Source organism: Pristiophorus japonicus, chromosome 12 (assembly GCF_044704955.1).
Source record: "Pristiophorus japonicus isolate sPriJap1 chromosome 12, sPriJap1.hap1, whole genome shotgun sequence".
NCBI lineage: Eukaryota > Metazoa > Chordata > Chondrichthyes > Pristiophoridae > Pristiophorus > Pristiophorus japonicus.
This window is the reverse complement of record NC_091988.1, coordinates 155369211-155388088: the sequence shown is the minus strand read 5'-3', so window position 1 is coordinate 155388088 and position 18878 is coordinate 155369211. Positions and strand designations below refer to the sequence as shown.

Sequence of the window (18878 nt, the reverse complement as noted above, 5' to 3'; positions counted from 1 at the left end):
GTCCAGATCGGACAGAGGGATATTAACTAATATGAGAACGTCAAATAATATTTTATTTGGCTATGGTCTTTCCCATCAATAATTCACACCGGGACTTCTAGAGCAAGAAGGGTTTGCTTTTTTTCACTCCCGAGAAGAGAGATTTACAAGGGACGGGGGACTTTAAGGTGCGATGCAATGTTTTCTGGAGGGGTTTGTTCTGATTCGTATTGGGATATCCAGATGTAGAACAGATTAAGAAGAGCTGCTTTCGCTCGTGCCGTAGACATCCAGGAAGAAGAGGAAGAAAAGAAGGAGGGGAGGTGTCCAGGAGTTCTGCTGGACGGAGAGGGGGGAGACCGGAGGCTTGTTTTTTGGAGATCTTGGTTGGTCAGTGCTGTTGGGTGCTGGTGAGAATGATGCTGTCCATGGTGCTAATGGCCGTGGCGGGACTGGCGCTCTCCACGGGGCCGGTGCTGGCCCAGAATGACACCGAGCCCATCGTTCTGGAGGGGAAGTGCCTGGTGGTTTGTGACTCCAATCCCACCGCCGACTCCAAGGGATCGTCCTCCTCCTCCCCGCTTGGGATCTCTGTCCGCGCCGCCAACTCCAAGGTGGCTTTCTCAGCCGTGAGAAGCACCAACCACGAGCCGTCCGAGATGAGCAACAAGACTCGGATCATTTACTTTGATCAGGTAATCTGGCAGGAGATTTTCACTTCAAAAGGACAGCGCTTATATAGAGGACCGATGTCGAAAGATGGGCAGCTGTGATTCAGTATTTAACGTTATATCAATGTCAGCACTAAAGGTGCTTTAAGAGTTCATTTTAAGTGTAGTGTCATTGTAGAAAGGGTTAAATATTCAGTGGGCAATTCACTCCACAAATCGATTATTTACATGTCTATCTGTAAATAGACGCAGTTATTTTAAAACAAGGTTGGTTAAGTCTGGGTTACACGGGCGAGAGATGCAACAAGTGTTACTGGGGAGAGAGACTCGATTATATATAACTGCTTGGTATTACTGCTTTTCCTGGAATGTAACCATAGACATTATGATGAAACGGTGTTAGATTAAATTAGAGATAATTTTAAATGAGAAAAAAATAGGAAAGGATGCGCTTAGAATATGCAGTTACATAATCATTACCGAGTAACTAGGAAAGGGTGCATAGCCGCTGGCGCTCAAAAATAATAACAAACTAAATATAAAACAATTCATTCAAATGGTACATTATCTGCACTTTAATGTTCATAGATTCCAGTAAGTGAGAGATATTGCAGTCATGAACTCCGCTTCATACTATTGCGCAGTCTCGATTTTAACATTGCCCGTGAGGGATATATTTTTTAATAGATACATAAAGTTACTGGAGAGAAGTGGTTTTTGATTCTGCTTTCATGTTATCGGATCTTACTTCACAAGTGTTTCTTTAAAAAAAACACATTTCTTTAAAAAAAAATAAGCCGCATAGGGAATCACACACGCACACAAGTTGCATTAATAACTTCACTCTGTTTAAAGACAGACTGGTCTAATTACTGTAGCGACTTGTTCCGAAGGGATAATGGATGAGAAGATGCACGATTTTAATTATCAGTGCTAGTGGAGTGATTTTTGGACCCAACCCAGTTAACATTTCTCAAAATTAAAACGTCCAGTGAAATGTCCATGTTAGGGGTTTATGAAACAGAGCGAAGACATTGCAATTATAAGCCGGGGTCAGCAGCACCCTGAATCGCGTTAGTTACAAAAAATGATTTCCCCCATAAAGTGTTTAATTATTTAAATTTACTAAACTTTTCATGTTTTTATTTCCAGGCAGTCATCTACATCAGTGTGTTGGGCATCCTTATTAAGAATCCGAAAGTAGCTGTAGTTTGTGTCTGTATTAATATCACTCAGCCTGTATATTTGGAGGACTATCGATTGACCAGATATTTAGTGACCCTTTCAGCCCAACTTAACATTGAATCGATACACGTATTAACCGTGCCAATATCCAACAGGGCAATGTTAGGGTGGAGAGTCGAAGACATGTCTTCTCCATTTGGTCATTTTTAGGGAACTATATATATGAAATCAACACGTGATCGCCCAGCAGCAATGACACGCAGTGCTTTCCCTTCACGCTGAAAGTGTGGACTGATCGAGTTCTCTCTCTTTTGCAGATCTTGGTGAACGTGGGTAATTGTTTTACCCTGGAGTCAGTCTTTGTAGCTCCAAGAAAAGGCATTTACAGTTTCAACTTTCATGTTATCAAAGTGTACCAGAGCCAGACTATTCAGGTCTGTATGTTTACAGCTACCGACATTGCCCTCACTGCAATGTGACCATTTAACCCTTCCTGTACGGAATGTCTTCCGTGGCTATCCCGAAAGCTTCACTCCCATAACAAATGTGATGTATGTATTAATGACTAATAATGCAATGAACCGGGGACGGACACAACATTGAACTCCCGACTTTTTAAATGCATTTTATGGGTACAAATCTAGCATAGCGGTCACGGCATCGCTGAAGGCTATTTTTTCATTGCATTGGTTTTATAAAATGTTTGCGATATGCTTAAAATTGTGACATTTTATTTTAAATGCAACTTTATTATTTTTAATATGAAATATATCCATATCACAAATAGGAAATTGGCGTCAGAAGCTACAATAGGTAACTTTAATTTCCTCTGAGGACTAACTCTGTCACTGGAATTTGAAACTGATAAATTGCAAACTGTGTACAGATAGAGGATTCACTGAACAACGTGCAGAAAATGTGATTATTTATAATGTGAGAGGAGAGCCAGAAGCTCCCTGGCTATAGAAAATTTATAAGGAACCTTTCAGCTAGCTTCAGTTCTTCTGTGATAATGGTTTCTCCCCTGTAGCACTAACCAAAACTCTTCTAGTATCATTCAGTTCATCGGTAAACACTGATTTTAGGCCGAACTTTATATATTTATGTTGTTTGAATTCCACCGCTGTGCAATGAACTTCTAAAAGTAAATTTTCTTCTTTTACATTTGTAATGCCTCCTATTGATATCGGTAATGCAACTTTTTAAACCCAGCTTGTTTACTCATGGTTAATTTATTTAGTAAAATGTGATGCTTATGAAGATGAGGCATATCAGTGCTGCTGCATAGAGCTTTTTCCGGTGTCAGCATCTAATATTCAGGCAGTGGGGTTAGCTGCAGATCTACGTTAGGAATATTCTTTAACAGCAGCATGTAACTTTTGCCTTTCCTACACCAGCAATTATTTTTCTATTTGAGTGAGTTTAGCAATTTAAAACTATTCATAACCAGTTACAAACAGTTCATGTTGTGGCTACAAGCCAAATTAGAACTGTGTTTAAATTGTGTCGTTAGAGAAAGGAGTTCTTTAGTCTGGGATGGACTCAAAGTGAAATCCCAAAGTGAAAACGATAGTTCGTAATCCTAATTGGGCCTTTCATTATCATTGTATTAACTTCTCTCTGCACATGTCAAACATTGATGCTTAATAAATCTGGAGCTTCAAAGGGTGACTATTTCACCTTAATTTTAAAGGAATGATTAATAATATATTGGATCTCTGGTGGCCTTTCTTAGAGATTATAAGGCTGTTCCAACACCAACTTTTGTTAATCTACCACCACTAACATAGAAAAATGTCCCAAGATTCTTCACTGAAGTGTAATGAAAAGTGAGCCAAATAAACAGATATTAGGAGGTGGCAATCAGATGGGTTTGAAGGAGGGTCTTAAAGGAGGGGAGGAAGCTGGAGAGGTATTTAGAGAGGGAACTCTAAAGTGCGCAGCCTACATGGCTGAAGTCATGACTGCTAATGGTAGGGTTCAATTGCGTGACAACTGCAGGAAAAATGCAGGGAACAGCGCCAGCCCTTATACATGGCCTTCTTTGACCTTACAAAGGCCTTTGACACTGTCAACCCAAAAGTACGTCACCATCTTCCGCCTGCTCCACGACAACATGCAAACTGTGATCCTTACCAACGGATCCATCACAGATCCAATTCACGTCTGGACAGGGGTCAAGCAGGGCTGCGTCATCGCCCCAACCCTCTTCTCAATCTTCCTCGCTGCCATGCTCCACCTCACAGTTGATAAGTCCCCCTCTGGAGTGGAACTAAACTACAGAACCAGTGGGAAGCTGTTCAGGCCAGGTCCAAGACCACTCCAACCTCTGTCGTTGAGCTACAGTACGCGGACAACGCCTGCGTCTGTGCACACACAGAAGATGAACTCCAGGACATAGTCGACGTATTTACCGAGGCATATGAAAGCATAGGCCTTACGCTAAACATTAGTAAGACAAAGGTCCTTCACCAGCCTGTCCTCACTGCACAGACATCAAGATCAACGGCGTGGCCCTGGACAATGTGAACCACTTCCCCTATCTCGAGAGTCTCCTATCAACAAGAGCAGGCATTGACGATGAGATCCAACACCGCCTCCAGTGCGCCAGTGTAGCCTTCGGCCGCCTGAGAAAAAGAGTGTTTGAAGACCAGTCCATCAAAATTGTCTCCAAGCTCAAGGTCTACAGGGCCGTAGTAATACCCGCCCTCCTATATGGCTCAGAGATGTGGACCATGTACAGTAGACACCTCAAGTCGTTGGAGAAATACCACCAACGATGTCTCCGCAAGATCCTGCAAATCCCCTGGGAGGACAGGCGCACAAACATTACCGTCCTCGTCCAGGCCAACATCCCCAGCATTGAAGCACTGACCACACTTGATCAGCTCCGCTGGACAGGCCACATAGTTCGCATACCAGACACGAGACTCCCAAAGCAAGTGCTCTACTCGGAACTCGTCCATGGCAAACGAGCCAAAGGCAGGCAGAGGAAACGTTACAAGGACACCCTCAAAGCCTCGCTGATAAAGTGCAACATCCCCACTGACACCTGGGAGTCCTTGGCCATAGACCCCCCTATGTGGAGGAAGTGCATTTGGGAGGGCACTGAGCTCCTCGAGTATCGTCACCGAGAGCATGCAGAAATCAAGCGCAGGCAGCGGAAGGAGCGTGCGGCAAACCAGGCTCCCTGCCCACCCTTTCCCTCAATGACTATCTGTCCCATCTGTGACAGAGACTGTGGATCTCGTATTGGACTGTATAGCCACCTAAGAACTCATGCTAAGAGTGGAAGCAAGTCTTCCTCGATTCCAAGAATGAAAAGAAGTAGGAGATGCACAAGAGACTGAGGTCAGTGGAATGAAGCATTGGGATGGGGATTGCAGCACTGGAGGAGGTTAGAGATAGGGAAGGGGGACCATTGCAGGGTTTAAACAATCATTGCTGCCTCCTTAAGAGCAGTGACTTTAACTGCTCCATCATGTCTTACCACTCTTACTGTTCAACCCACCCATTTAGGTCTAACTTCACCACCTCTGTCCCACCCATTCACCCACCTACCACCGGCCACTGGACTCTACTAACAGATTAATTCTCACTGACTTATCCATATTTCCCTCAAAAATACCTGTTCGTTCATGAGCAAGGCCTGTGCCATTCTTGACCATATTGTAAATGATTGTATTGATAGCCAACGTTAAAAATAAGGGACTCATTTTAATCTAACTCGCCCAGCATGAAATTGACAAAATCGGATTGGCCATGCATTCTACATCCTGCCCAGTTTTACTTTTCATTGACTTTAATGAGTCAAAGGGGTGGAAAAGGGTGGTCGATGCAATCATGTCAGTTTCTCATCAAGAGGATTAGTTTAAAATTATTCCCTGTCTTTTTCCAAATCCATTGTGCGGATAGGTGGTCAAATATCCCAATATGAGATAATCTTATATATATAGGCATATTGTGAAATGCTTCATAAAAAAACTGAGAGTTGTGCAACTTCATTCAGAAGTTTTTTTTCCTTGTCAATGTGTGTTGTATACTTTTGCAATTTCAAATGTTAGCTAGCCTGGCTTGGAATTTTTTTCAACATTAATATCACAGGATTTATCATTGGCCTCACTGTAGGACATTTTATTTTTATTTTCACTAAATCATCATCATCATCACCATTACTTTCTGTGCCCTCTATGTTCTTATTACCTAATGAGAGTGCATCATTTTCTGTCCCTTTGTCATCTGCAGGTTGTCCCAATCTATCGTCACCTGAATCACTTTAAAAAAAAATAGTTATTTCTGATGTTTTCCGCTTGTACTATCCTGATATAGAATCAGTAACACTGGTATTAAAACTTATAAACTACAACACGAACCATGTCTGCTGAAGTACTGTGGGATGGTGTTTTCATTTTTAAGTTTGTGTAATTGAAAACCTCTTGCCAATATCTCTTTATTTTCCCCATTTCCTCTCCCATGTTGAATTCCAGTAACTCAGTTTTTCTATTTTTATTCGTTTTGCTTTTGTACTGGATGTTCTTAGCTGGTGATGCTGTTTGTTTTCTTCTTTTTCACCACATTATGCTTTAATTTCCCCTTTCCTTATTATGGTTTTATATTCTTATTAAATCATTCCCCATCCTTGTTATCAATACCATTTTCTGTGTTCATTCCCACTTCTGGCATTTGGTCCAGCACAATAGTATTTCATCCTGTGCTTCTTCCACATCCTATAGCTCTTTCCTCATTTCATTCCAGGGTTTCTTTAATGCTGCTCCTGCCAGTGGTGATATGGCCTGCTCCATTGACTCCACTGCTGTTTCCATGAATCACTCAATGTCTGTTTAAAATAGCTTCAGATTCCCAGGGCAAAATTCTAAGTTTTCCTTCTCATTTTTAAACAATTAGCAGATTTCCTGTGCTTTTCTTCATGAGTAGTCTAGGGTCTGAAGCACACTGTGAGGTTCATGGGTAGTCTAGGGACTGCAGCACAGTGTGATGTTCATGGTATCACAGAATCATATAAATTTACAGCATGGAAGGAGGGCATTGCGGCCTATCGAGTCTATGCTAGCCAAAAAGAGCTATCCAACTAATCCCACTTTCCAGATCTTGGTCCATAGCCCTGTTGGTTATGGCACTTCAGTTGCACATCCAAGTACTTTTTAAATGTGGTGAGGGTTTCTGCCTGTACCACCCTTTCAGGTAGTGAGCTCCAGACCCCCACCATTCTCTGGGTGAAAAATTTCCCTCCAAACCCCCTCTAAACCTTCTACCAATTACTTTAAATCTATTCCCCCTGGTTGTTAGCCCATCTGCTAAGGGAAATAGGTCTGTCCTATCTACTCTATCTCGATCCCTCATAATTTTATACACCCCAATATGGTTTCCCCTCAGCCTCCTCTGTTCCAAAGAAAACAAACTCAACCTATCCAATCTTTCCTCATTGTTAAAATTCTCCAGTCCAGGCAACATCCTCATAAATCTCCTCTGTACCATCTCTAGTGCAATCACATCTTTCCTGTAATGTGGTGACCAGAGCTGCATGCAGTACTCTAGCTTTGGCCTAACTAGTGTTTTATATAGTTCTAGCATAAACTCCCTGCTCTTATATTCTATCCCTTGGCTAATAAAGGCAAGTATCCTGTATGCCTTCTTAACCACCGTATCTACCTGTTCTCCTACCTTGGATCTGTGGACATGCACTCCAAGGTCCCTCTGTTCCTCTACACTTCTCAGTGTCCTACCATTTAATATGTATTCCCTTGCCTTGTTAGCACTCCCCAAATGCATTACCTCACACTTTTCTGGATTGAATTCCATTTACCACTGTTCTGCCCATCTGGCCAGGTCATTGATATCTTTCTGCAGTCAACATCTTTCTTCTTCATTATCAACCACACAGCTAATTTTGGTATAATCTGCAAACTTCTTAATCACACCCCCTACATTCAAGTGTAAATCATTGATAGTTACCACAAAAAGGGACTTAGTACTGAGCCCTGTGGATCCCCACTGGAAACAGCCTTCACAAAACACCCATGAACCATTAATCATTATAGAGACGTGGTTGCAAGGTGACCAAGAGTGGGAACTGAATATTCAGGGATATTTGACGATGCAGAAGGATAGACAGAAAGGAAAAGGAGGTGGGGTATCATTGTTAATAAAGAATGAGTGCAGTAGTGAGAAATGATATTGGGAAGTCAGGGACACTTTCAGTTTCCCTGACTATTATGTGTGTAGGAAGCGGATCCAGCTGTAGCTCCTGACAGACCGCATTGAGGCACTGGAGCTGCACATGGATTCATTCTGGAGCATCCGTGATGCTGAGGATGTCGTGAATAGCACGTTTAATGCATTGGTCACACTGCAGGTAAAAGTTACAGGCAGAGAGAGAATGATTGACCATCAGGAAGAGAAGTGGAAGGAAGGTAGTGCAAGGGTTCCCTGAGGTCACCTCCCTCCAAAACAGATATACCGTTTTGGGTACTGTTGGGGGAGATGGCCCATCAGGGGAAGGCAGCAGCAGCCAAGATCATGGCACCATGGGTGGCTCTGCTGCACAGGAGGGCAGGAAAAGGAATGGGAGAGCTATAGTGTTGGGGATTCTGTTGTATCTAGGAGTTAAATTAAAAAGTAGGACCTCAAAGGTAGTAATCTCAGAATTGCTACCAGTGCCACATGCTAGTCAGAGTAGAAATAGCAGGATAGTTAAGATGAATATATGGCTTGAGGAATGGTGCAAGAGGGAGGGATTCAAATTCCTGGGACATTGGAACCGGTTCTGGGGAGGTGGGACCAATACAAACCAGACTGTCTGCACCTGGTCGGGACCAGAACCAATGTTCTAGGGGGAGTGTTTGCTAGTGCTGTTGGGGAGGGTTTAAACTAATATGGCAGGGGGATGGGAATCTATGCAGGGAGACAGAGGGAAGTAAAATGGGGGCAGAAGCAAAAGGTGGAAAGGAGATAAGGAAAAGTGGAGGTCAGAGAAATCAAAGGCAAAAATCAAAAAGGGCCACATTACAATATAATTCCAAAAGGACAAAGAGTGTTAAAAAAACAAGCCTGAAGGCTCTGTGTCTCAATGCGAGGAGCATTCATAATAAAGTGGGTGAATTAACTGTGCAGATAGCTGTTAACGAATATGATGTAATTGGGATTACGGAGACATGGCTCCAGAGTGACCATGGCTGGGAACTCAACATCCAGGGGTATTCAATATTCAGGAAGGATAGACAGAAAGGAAAAAGAGATGGGGTAGCGTTGCTGGTTAAAGAGAACATTAACGCAATAGTAAGGAAGAACATTAGCTTGGATAATGTGGAATCTGTATGGGTAGAGCTGCGGAACACCAAAGGGCAGAAAACGCTAGTGGGAGTTGTGTACAGACCACCAAAGAGTAGTAGTGAGGTTGGGAATGGCATCAAACAGGAAATTAGAGATGTGTGCAACAAAGGTTATCATGGGTGACTTTAATCTACATATAGATTGGGCTAACCAAACTGGTAGAAATACAGTGGAGGAGGATTTCCTGGGGTGTATAAGGGATGGTTTTCTAGACCAATATGTCGAGGAACCAACTAGAGAGCTGGCCATCCTAGACTGGGTGTTGTGTAATGAGAGAGGATTAATTAGCAGTCTTGTTGTGCGAGACCCCTTGGGGAAGAGTGACCATAATATGGTAGAATTCGTCATTAAGATGGAGAGTGACACATTAATTCAGAGACTAGGGTCCTGAACTTAAAGAAAGGTAACTTCGATGGTATAAGATGTGAATTGGCTAGGATAGACTGGTGAATGATACTTAAAGGGTTGACAGTGGATAGGCAATGGCAGACATTTAAGGATCACATGGATGAACTACAACAATTGTACATCCCTGTCTGGGGTAAAAATAAAATGGGGAAGGTGGCTCAACCGTGGCTAACAAGGGAAATTAGGGATAGTGTTAAATCCAAGGAAGAGGCATATAAATTGGCCAGAAAAAGCAGCAAACCTGAGGACTGGGAGAAATTTAGAATTCAGCAGAGGAGGACAAAGGGTTTAATTAGGAGGGGGAAAATAGAACATGAGAGTAAGCTTGCAGGGAACATAAAAACTGACTGCAAATTTTCTATAGATATGTGAAGAGAAAAAGATTAGCGAAGACAAATGTAGGTTTCTTGCAGTCAGAATTAGGTGAATTTATAATGGGGAACAAAGAAATCGCGGAACAATTGAACAAATACTTTGGTTCTGTCTTCACTAAGGAAGACTCAAATAATCTTCCGGAAATACTCGGGGACCGAGGGTCTAGCGAGAAGGAGAAACTGAAGGAAATCCTTATTAGTCAGGAAATTGTGTTAGGGAAATTGATGGGATTGAAGGCCGATAAATCCCCAGGATCTGATAGTCTGCATCCCAGTGTATTTAAGGAAGTGGCCCTAGAAATAGTTTTCAACATTTTCCAACATTCTATAGACTTTGGATCAGTTCCTATGGATTGGAGGGTAGCTAATGTAACTCCACTTTTTAAAAAAGGAGGGAGAGAGAAAACAAGGAATTATAGACCGGTTAGTCTGACATCGGTAGTGGGGAAAATGTTCAAATCAATTATTAAAGATGTAATAGCAGCGCATTTGGAAAGCAGTAACAGGATTGAGCCAAGTCAGCATGGAGTTATGAAAAGGAAATCATGGTGACAAATCTTCCAGAATTTTTTGAGGCTGTAACTAGTAGAGTGGACAAGGGAGAACCAGTGGATGTGGTGTATTTGGACTTTCAAAAGGCTTTCGACAAGGTCCCACACAAGAGATTAGTGTGCAAAATTAAGGCACATGGTATTGGGGGTAATGTATTGATGCGAATAGCGAACTGGTTGGCAGACAGGAAGCAGAGTAGGAATAAACGGGTCCTTTTCGGAATGGCAGGCAGTAGCTAGTGGGGTACTGCAAGGTTCAGTGCTGGGACCCCAGCTATTTACAATATACATTAATGATTTAGTCGAAGGAATTGAATGTAATATCTCCAAGTTTGCAGATGACACTAAGCTGGGTGGCAGTGTGAGCTGTGAGGAGGATGCTAAGAGGCTACAGGGTGACTTGGACAGGTGAGTGGGCAAATGCATGGCAGATGCAGTATAATGTAGATAAATGTGAGGTTATCCACTTTAATGGCAAAAACATGAAGGCAGAATATTATCTGAATGGTGACAGATTAGTAAAAGGGGAGGTGCAACGAGACCCTGGGTGTAATGGTATATCACTCATTGAAAGTTGGCATGCAGGTACAGCAGGCACTGAAGAAGGCAAATGGCATGTTGGCTTTCGTAGCAAGAGGATTTGAGGATTGGAGCAGGGAGGTCTTACTGCAGTTGTACAGGGTCTTGGTGAGGCCACACCTTGAATATTGTGTACAGTATTGGTATCCTAATATGTGGAAGGACATTCTTGCTATTGAGGGAGTGCAGCAAAGGTTCACCAGACTGATTCCTGGGATGGCAGGACTGACATATGAAGAAAGACTGGATCAACTAAGCTTATATTCACTGGAATTTCGAAGAATGAGAGGGGATTTCATAGAGACATATAAAATTCTGACAGGATTTGACAGGTTAGATGCAGGAAGAATGTTCTCGATGTTGGGGAAGTCCAGAACCAGGAGTCACAGTCTAAGGATAAGGAGTAAGCCATTCACGACCGAGATGAGGAGAAACTTCTTCATTCAGAGAATTGTGAACCTGTGGAAGTCTCTACCACAGAAGGTTGTTGAGGCCAGTTCATTAGATATATTCAAAAGGCAGTTAGATGTGGCCCTTACGGCTAAAGGGATCAAGGGGTATGGAGAGAAAGCAGGAATGAGGTACTAAAGTTGTATGATCAGCCATGATCATATTGAATGGTGGTGCAGGCTTGAAGGGCCGAATGGCCTACTCCTGCACTTATTTTCTATGTTTCTATGATAAACAGTGGCAGACATTTGAGGAGCTATTTCATAACTCTCAGGTTGAGGTAAACCGGGAGAGTCCGACAGTGCAGCACTCTCTCAGTACTGCCCCTCCAACAGTGTAGCACTCCCTCAGTACTGTCCCTCCGACATTGTAGCACTCCCTCAGTATTGCCCCTCCTACAGTGCGACACTCCTGCTCCTTGCCGACCTCCAGGCCTCCCGCTCCTTGCTGATCTCCAGGCCTCCCGCTCCTTGTCGACCTCCAGACCTCCTGTTCCTTGCTGATCTCCAGGCCTCCCGTTCCTTGCTGATCTCCAGGCCTCCCGCTCCTTGTTGACCGCCAGACCTCCTGTTCCTTGCCGACCGGCCCTCCCACTCCTTGCTGATCTCCAGGCCTCCCGTTCCTTGCCAACCTCCAGACCTCCTGTTCCTTGCCGACTGGCCCTCCCACTCCTTGCCGATCTCCAGGCCTCCCGCTCCTCGCTGACCAGGCCTCCCACTCCTTGCTGACCTCCGGGCCTCCCGCTCCTCGCAGACCTCTGGGCCTCCCGCTCCTCGCAGACCTCTGGACCTCCCGCTGCTGAGTGCTTTGCTCCCCTGTGCCCCGCTGATTTCAGATTTGGCTCCAAACTGCGTTTCCGACCTCTGCCCGCACACAGCCCTCGTCCGGGCAGGTAAGTGATTGGCCGGTTGAATGATAAGTATCGCTCTTTCTCTTTTATATACAGATAATTCTAATTAGAGGGATGGCAGGACAGCTCAGTCCTGTGAAGTGCATGTCTTGTGGCATGTGGGAAGTCCTGGACGCTTCGTGCAGCCTAGATAACCATGTGTGCAAGAGGTGTCTCCAGTTTCAACTACTCGAGCCCCGCATTTCGGAGCTTGAGCAGTGGCTGGAGTCACTACGGTGCATCCGCAAGGCTGAGAGCTACGTCGCTAGCACGTTTCAGGAGGTGGTCACCCCACAGCTTAAAAAGCATGCAGGCAAAGGGGAAGTGGGTGACCACCAGATGGAGGAAGGATGCTAAGCAAATAGTGCAGGAGCTGCCCCCTGATTCAATCTTGTTTTCCAACCGATATTCTCTTCTGAGCACCGGTAAGGACGTTGGTGCCTCTGGGGAGTCCAAGGCACCATGGGTGGCTCAGCTGCACAGCGGGGAGGGACAAAGAATAAAATAGCTTCAGTGGTAGGGGATTCAATAGTTCGGGGAATAGAGAGGCGTTTCTGCAGCCGTTGACATGACTCCAGCATAGTATGGTGCCTCCCTGGTGCTAGGGTCAAGGATATCACAGAGTGGACGCAGGGCATTCTGGAGGGAGAGGGTGAACAGCCAGAGGTCGTGGTCCATATCAGAACCAATGACGTACGTAGAAAGAGAGATGAGTTCCTGCAGGCAGAATTTAGGGAGCTAAGAGAAAAATTAAAGGGTCGGACCTCAAAGGTAGTAATTTCCGGGTTACTACCAGTGCCACATACTAATGAGTACAAGAATAGAAGGATAGAGAGGGTGAACACGTGGCTGCAGAGTTGGTGCAGGAGGAAGGGCTTTAAATTCCGGAGGCATTGGGACTGTTTCTGGGAGAGATGGAACGTGTACAAACCGGGTTGCACCTCAACAGCGTCAGGACCGATATTGTCGTGGGGAGATTTGCTAGGGCTGTTGGGAAGAGTTTAAACTAGCTTGGCAGGGGGATGGGAACCTAAGAATAAATTCAATAGGGAAGGAAGTAAAGCTGAAATTGGAAAACAAGAATGTAGAAAGTGAATCTGTAAGAGAGAGGAAACAAGGTTTGTTAAGTAGTAATCAAGGAGGTCTTCTTGGGCTAAATGGTATATACTTCAAAGCAAATAAGGCGGATGAGCTGAGAGCACATGTAGACACTTGGGAATATGGAATTATAGCCATTGCATAAACATGGCTGAAAGAGCGGCACGTTTGGCCTGCATCCTAGGGTCTCAAAAGAATAGGCTGCAGAGATAGTGGATGCATTGGTTGTAAACTACCAAAATTCCCTGGATTCTAGAGTGATCCCAGCGGATAGGAAAACTGCAAATGTAACACCCATATTTAAAAAAGGAGGCAGAGAGAAAGCAGGAAACTATAGACCAGTTAGCCTAACATCTGTCGTTGACAAAATGCTGGAACCATTATTAAGGAAGCAGTAGCAGGACATTTGGAAAAACATAATACAGTCAAGCAGAGTCAACATGGATTTATGAAAGGGAAATCATGTTTGACAAAGTTGCTGGAGTTCTTTGAGGATGTAACGAGCATGGTGGATAAGGGGGAACCAGTGGATGTGGTGTATTTGGATTCCCAGAAGGTATTTGATAAGGTGCCACATAAAAGGTTATTGCACAAGATAAGAGTTCATGGGGTTGTGGGTAATATATTAACATGGATAGTGGATTGGTTAACTACCAGACAGTAGGAATAAATGGGTCATTTTCTGGTTGGCAAACGGTAACTAGTCGGATGCCATAGGGATCGGTGCTGGAGCCTCAACTATTTACAATCTATATTAATGATTGGTGTAATGTAGCCAAGTTTGCTGATGATATAAAGATGGGTGGAAAAGCAAGTTGTGAGGAGGACACAAAAAAATCTACAAAGTGATATAGACAGGTTAAGTGAATAGGCAAACATTTGGTGGATGGAGCAAACTGGGAAAGTGTGAGGTTATCCATTTTGGCAGGAAAAATAAAAAAACAAATTATGACTTAAATGGAGAGAAACTACAAAATACTGCAGTACAGAGGGACCTAGGGTTCCTTGTGCATGAAACACACAAAGTTAGTATGTATGTATAGCAAGTAATAAGGAAGGCAAATGGAATGTTGACCTTTATTGCAGGGGGGATGGAGTATAAAAGCACACCTAGAATACTGCGTACAGTTTTGGTCTCCTTATTTAAGGGGGGATATACTTGCATTGGAGGCAGTTCAGAGAAGGTTCACTAGGTTGATTCCGGAGATGAGGAGGCTGACTTATGACGAAAGGATGAGCCGGTTGGGCCTATACTCATTGGAGTTTAGAAGAATGAGAGGTGATCTTATTGAAATAAATAAGATAATGAGGGAGCTCGACACGGTAGATCCCGAGAGAATGTTTCCACTCGTGTGGGAATCCAGAACTAGGGAGCATAGGTTAAGAATAGCATGGTTGCCCATTTCAAACTGAGATGAGGAGGAATTTTTTCTCTCAGTGAGTCATAAATCTGTGGAATTCTCTGCCCCAGAGAACGGTGGAGGCAGGTTCATTGAATATATTTAATGTGGAGATAGACAGATTTTTGAGTGATAAGTGAGTGAAGGGTTATGGGGAGAGGGCAGGGAAATGCAGCTGAGCTCAGGATCAGATCAGCCATGATCTTATTAAATGGTGAAGCAGGCTTGAGGGGCCAAATAGCTTACTCCTGCTCCAAATTCTAATGTTCTTATGTTCTTATGTACCCTTTGCTTCTTGCCTCTGAGCCAATTTTGGATCCAACTTGCCACTTTGCCCTGGATTTCATGGGCTTTTACTTTTGTGACCAGTCTGCCATGTGGGACCTTATCAAAAGCCTTGCTAAAATCCATATACACTACATCAAATGCATTACCCTCATTGACCCTCCTTGTTACCACATCAAAGAATTCAGTTAAGTTAGTCAGGCATGACCTTCTCTTAGCGAATCCATGCTGACAGTCCTTGATTAATCCATGTCTTTCTAAATGATTTATCCTGTTCCTCAGAATTTTTTCCAATAATTTTACACCACCAAGGTTAGGCTGACTGGTCTGTAATTACTCGGTCTATCCCTATCTACCTTTTTAAACATAGGTACAACGTTAGCAGTACTCCAGTCCTCTGGCACCATACCTAGAGCCAGAGAGGATTGTAAAATGATGGTCAGAGCATCTGCTATTTCATCTTTTGCTTCTTTTAACAGCCTGGGGTACGTTTCATCCGGGCCTGGGGAATAATCCACTTTCAAAGCTGCAAAACCCATTAATACTTCCTCTCTCACTATGTTTATTTCAGCTAATATTTCACATTCCTTCTCCCTGATTGCAATGTCTGCATCACCCCTCTCTTTGGTGAAAACAGATGCAAAGTATTCATTAAGAACCATGCCCACGTCTTCCGCCTTTACACACAGATTACCCTCATGGTGTCTAACAGGCCCTATTGTTTCTTTAGTTATCCTCTTCATGTATTTATAAAATATCTTTGGATTTTCCATGATTTTACTTGCCAACATTTTTTAATGCCCTCTCTTTGCATTCCTAATTTCCATTTTAATTTCGCCCTTGCACTTTCTATACTCCTCTAGAGTTTCTGCAGTATTGAGCCCTCGGTATCTGTCATAAGCCTCCCTTTTTTCCATCTCCTACCCTGTATGTCCCTTGACATCCAGGGGGCTCTAGATTTGTTAGTCCCACCCTTTTTCTTTAAGGGCACATATTTGGCCTGAACCCTCCGGATCTCCTCCTTGAATGCCTCCCACTGCTTTGACACTTCAAGTAGCTGTTTCCAGTCCACTATGGCCAAATCATCTCTCAGCTTAGTAAAATTGGATTTTCCCCAATTGAGAACTTTTATTCCTGGTCTGTATTTGTTCTTTTCCAAAAATACACTAAATCTAACTGAATTATGATCATTAGCATCAAAATGCTCTCCCACTGATACCCCATTCACCTGCCCAGCTTCAATCCAGAACCACCCCCTCCCAGGGTATTCTGGGGTCTGGAGCACAGTGTGATGTTCATGGGTAGTGTGGAGTCTGGAGCATGGTGGTGATGTTCCTGGGTACTCTGGGACCTGGATATAGTATGATGACCATGGCTGGTCTGGGGTCCATTGAAATGAAAAATCAGGAGTTATGTATAATGGGCAACTGATCTCATATTTTCCGTATTACTATATTGGCCAAAGTGAAGATGATCCCTGCTCTGTGCAAATTGGCTGCTGTATCTCCTGACCTTATGACAGCGACCACGCTTCAAAAGCAGTTTACTGGCTATGAAGCAGTTTCAGATGTTATGAGCCATGAAACATGGTATATAAATGTAAGTTCTTTTTCTTTTTACTTCAATTTATTATTAAATCAATAAATATTGATTAATGGAAATTTTGCTGCAGATGATTAAATTAATAAATATTTATGAATCGAAAATTGAAACTCTCAAGAAAATAAAAGCCTGAAAAGTTTGAAACGTATATTCTATAAAAATCAATTGCAGGTGTAAAAGGATAGCTAAGAATGAATTATTGATGTGGGGAGAGGCCAAAAAGGATCATTGGAGATTGCTCTGGAGTTCTGAGATCCTTCAGGCAGGAATCAGAGTTAACAGGTGGCAGGTAGCAGATGATTCTGGAGGCCCAATCTCAGAAAAAGTAAGCTGTAAAAAGTTACATAAAAATTGATTGCAAAGGGGAAAATCAATTGGGTGCAGCAGTCAGAGTCAGAGGCCAGGGAGACCTTTACAGTTTTTTTGTGGAGACGACTAGACTGGGGCCAAGGGCAATTGTGATGATGCAGCATGAATGCAGCAAAGGGTGAAATTGCAGACCGATGGGCCACACAAAATAATTTTACCGCGAATAAATCATACTTTCAGATGGCATACTGCCTGGTGTTGAATGATAAGCCATTTTATAAGGAAAGGAATATAAGTTTGGGACTGGCAGCTCCGGTTGGAGCGTATTCTGGGTGGTTTTATCGTGTGAGCTCCTACCCCCTATGCTCCCACCATTTGTTGCCGGATACATCAGTCCGCATGGCAATTGGTCAATAATGGCAACGGCAATATCCACAATTCTCAGTGCTCCAGCAAACGCCTTATCCATTGCATGATTATACCAGTCAGAGCACATGTGCCCAAGGGCCATTGTGCATCCCGGACGCGTTGTGGCCCTGCTATTTGTTTTGAGTCTGGCCAAAGCAATTTTACTTCAGGATCATTTGTCGCAGTGTCCAGGAGATTAATCTTTAATTCCGGAAGACTCCAGGACAATCTCAGAGGGCTGGCAACCCGAGTGTTAAACCATGTAATGCACAATGTAAAATGGAGATCTGTCCCTTTAAGCAGAGAGTATAATTCTGTTAAGTAAATAATTTCTTAGGTCAAGCAGAGTTTAAATGTTGTTTGCTAAGGGAGCTTTTCCAATTGGTATGTGTTTGTCAGTTTCAGTTAGCTGCACATTAGGAGACCTAAGATTTTAAGATTGTTGTGCATTTCTCATACAAAGTGTAACATGTGGATGCTGCCACCTGCACATGATAGATATGCAAGCCTTGAAATTTCATTGGGGCCACTCTACTGGCAGTGGAAAGGCCCAAACCCCATCTTGAGTTACAAGGATGGTGTGATTTTAATCTGCTTTGTTGGTGCATTTTTCCAGTCAAGGCACTTCAGCAATCTGTCTAAATGGAAGCCTAGAATGTTGCAGCACCACCATGGTACTCCAGCATGGAAAGAAGGCACAGACAAAGCTGAATGGAGAAGAAAGGGTGAAAAACTTCAACTCCTCAGAAGATTTGTTGTTATGGATAATCGATTCCATCCAGGATCGATTACCTTGGGCTTCACAAGTTCTGGGACCTTTCCAAAGACCTCAACAGGTCTCGCACAAGCTCTCAACTGGCAAGCATTCTAAACATGTGCAGTGTGCAGTTTCCTAAGATACAGCATTAACATTTAAGCTGGACAAATGATAGAATGCTTTTCACTTAGGGGCCAAAATTGCCCTCAGCGGGAAATTGGGGAGGACACTTTGAATTAACTGGAAATTTACCGCCCAGCAGGAGTCAGAGGAAAGAGCTGGAAAATTGGGCTCTTTAACTCTGACACCGTCACCCAGTGCTTTGGAGTGCTGCTTGAGATGGTGTAGGGGCGGATTTGCGAGGGAGCGGGGCAGTGCAGCGGTGATAATGTCAGTGCAGTGACGATGCACTTTCAGGAATCAATTACACAATATTAACATTTGAAGAGATCACTTGGAAAGTTAGGAACCATTACTGCCAGACCTGAAATGTCTCTTCTGGCTGTCAGGTCATTCTGTCCCTCTCCCTCACTGCTGACAGACACCCAGGAATCTACTCGTGATCCAAACACCACATTCTACC

At 43.5% G+C, this 18878-nt stretch overlaps 1 protein-coding gene across 1 annotated transcript in view; it reads left to right on the top strand.

The window, feature by feature from the left end:
- Positions 1-395: 395 nt before the first annotated feature.
- The window catches only part of cbln4 (cerebellin 4 precursor), a 159980-nt gene continuing 141497 nt past the window's right edge, over positions 396-18878 (top strand). The window contains exons 1-2 of the mRNA XM_070895020.1: positions 396-674; positions 2153-2269. Of these exons, the coding sequence (XP_070751121.1) occupies positions 396-674; positions 2153-2269 (396 nt within the window). The remainder of the gene's footprint in view (positions 675-2152; positions 2270-18878) is intronic.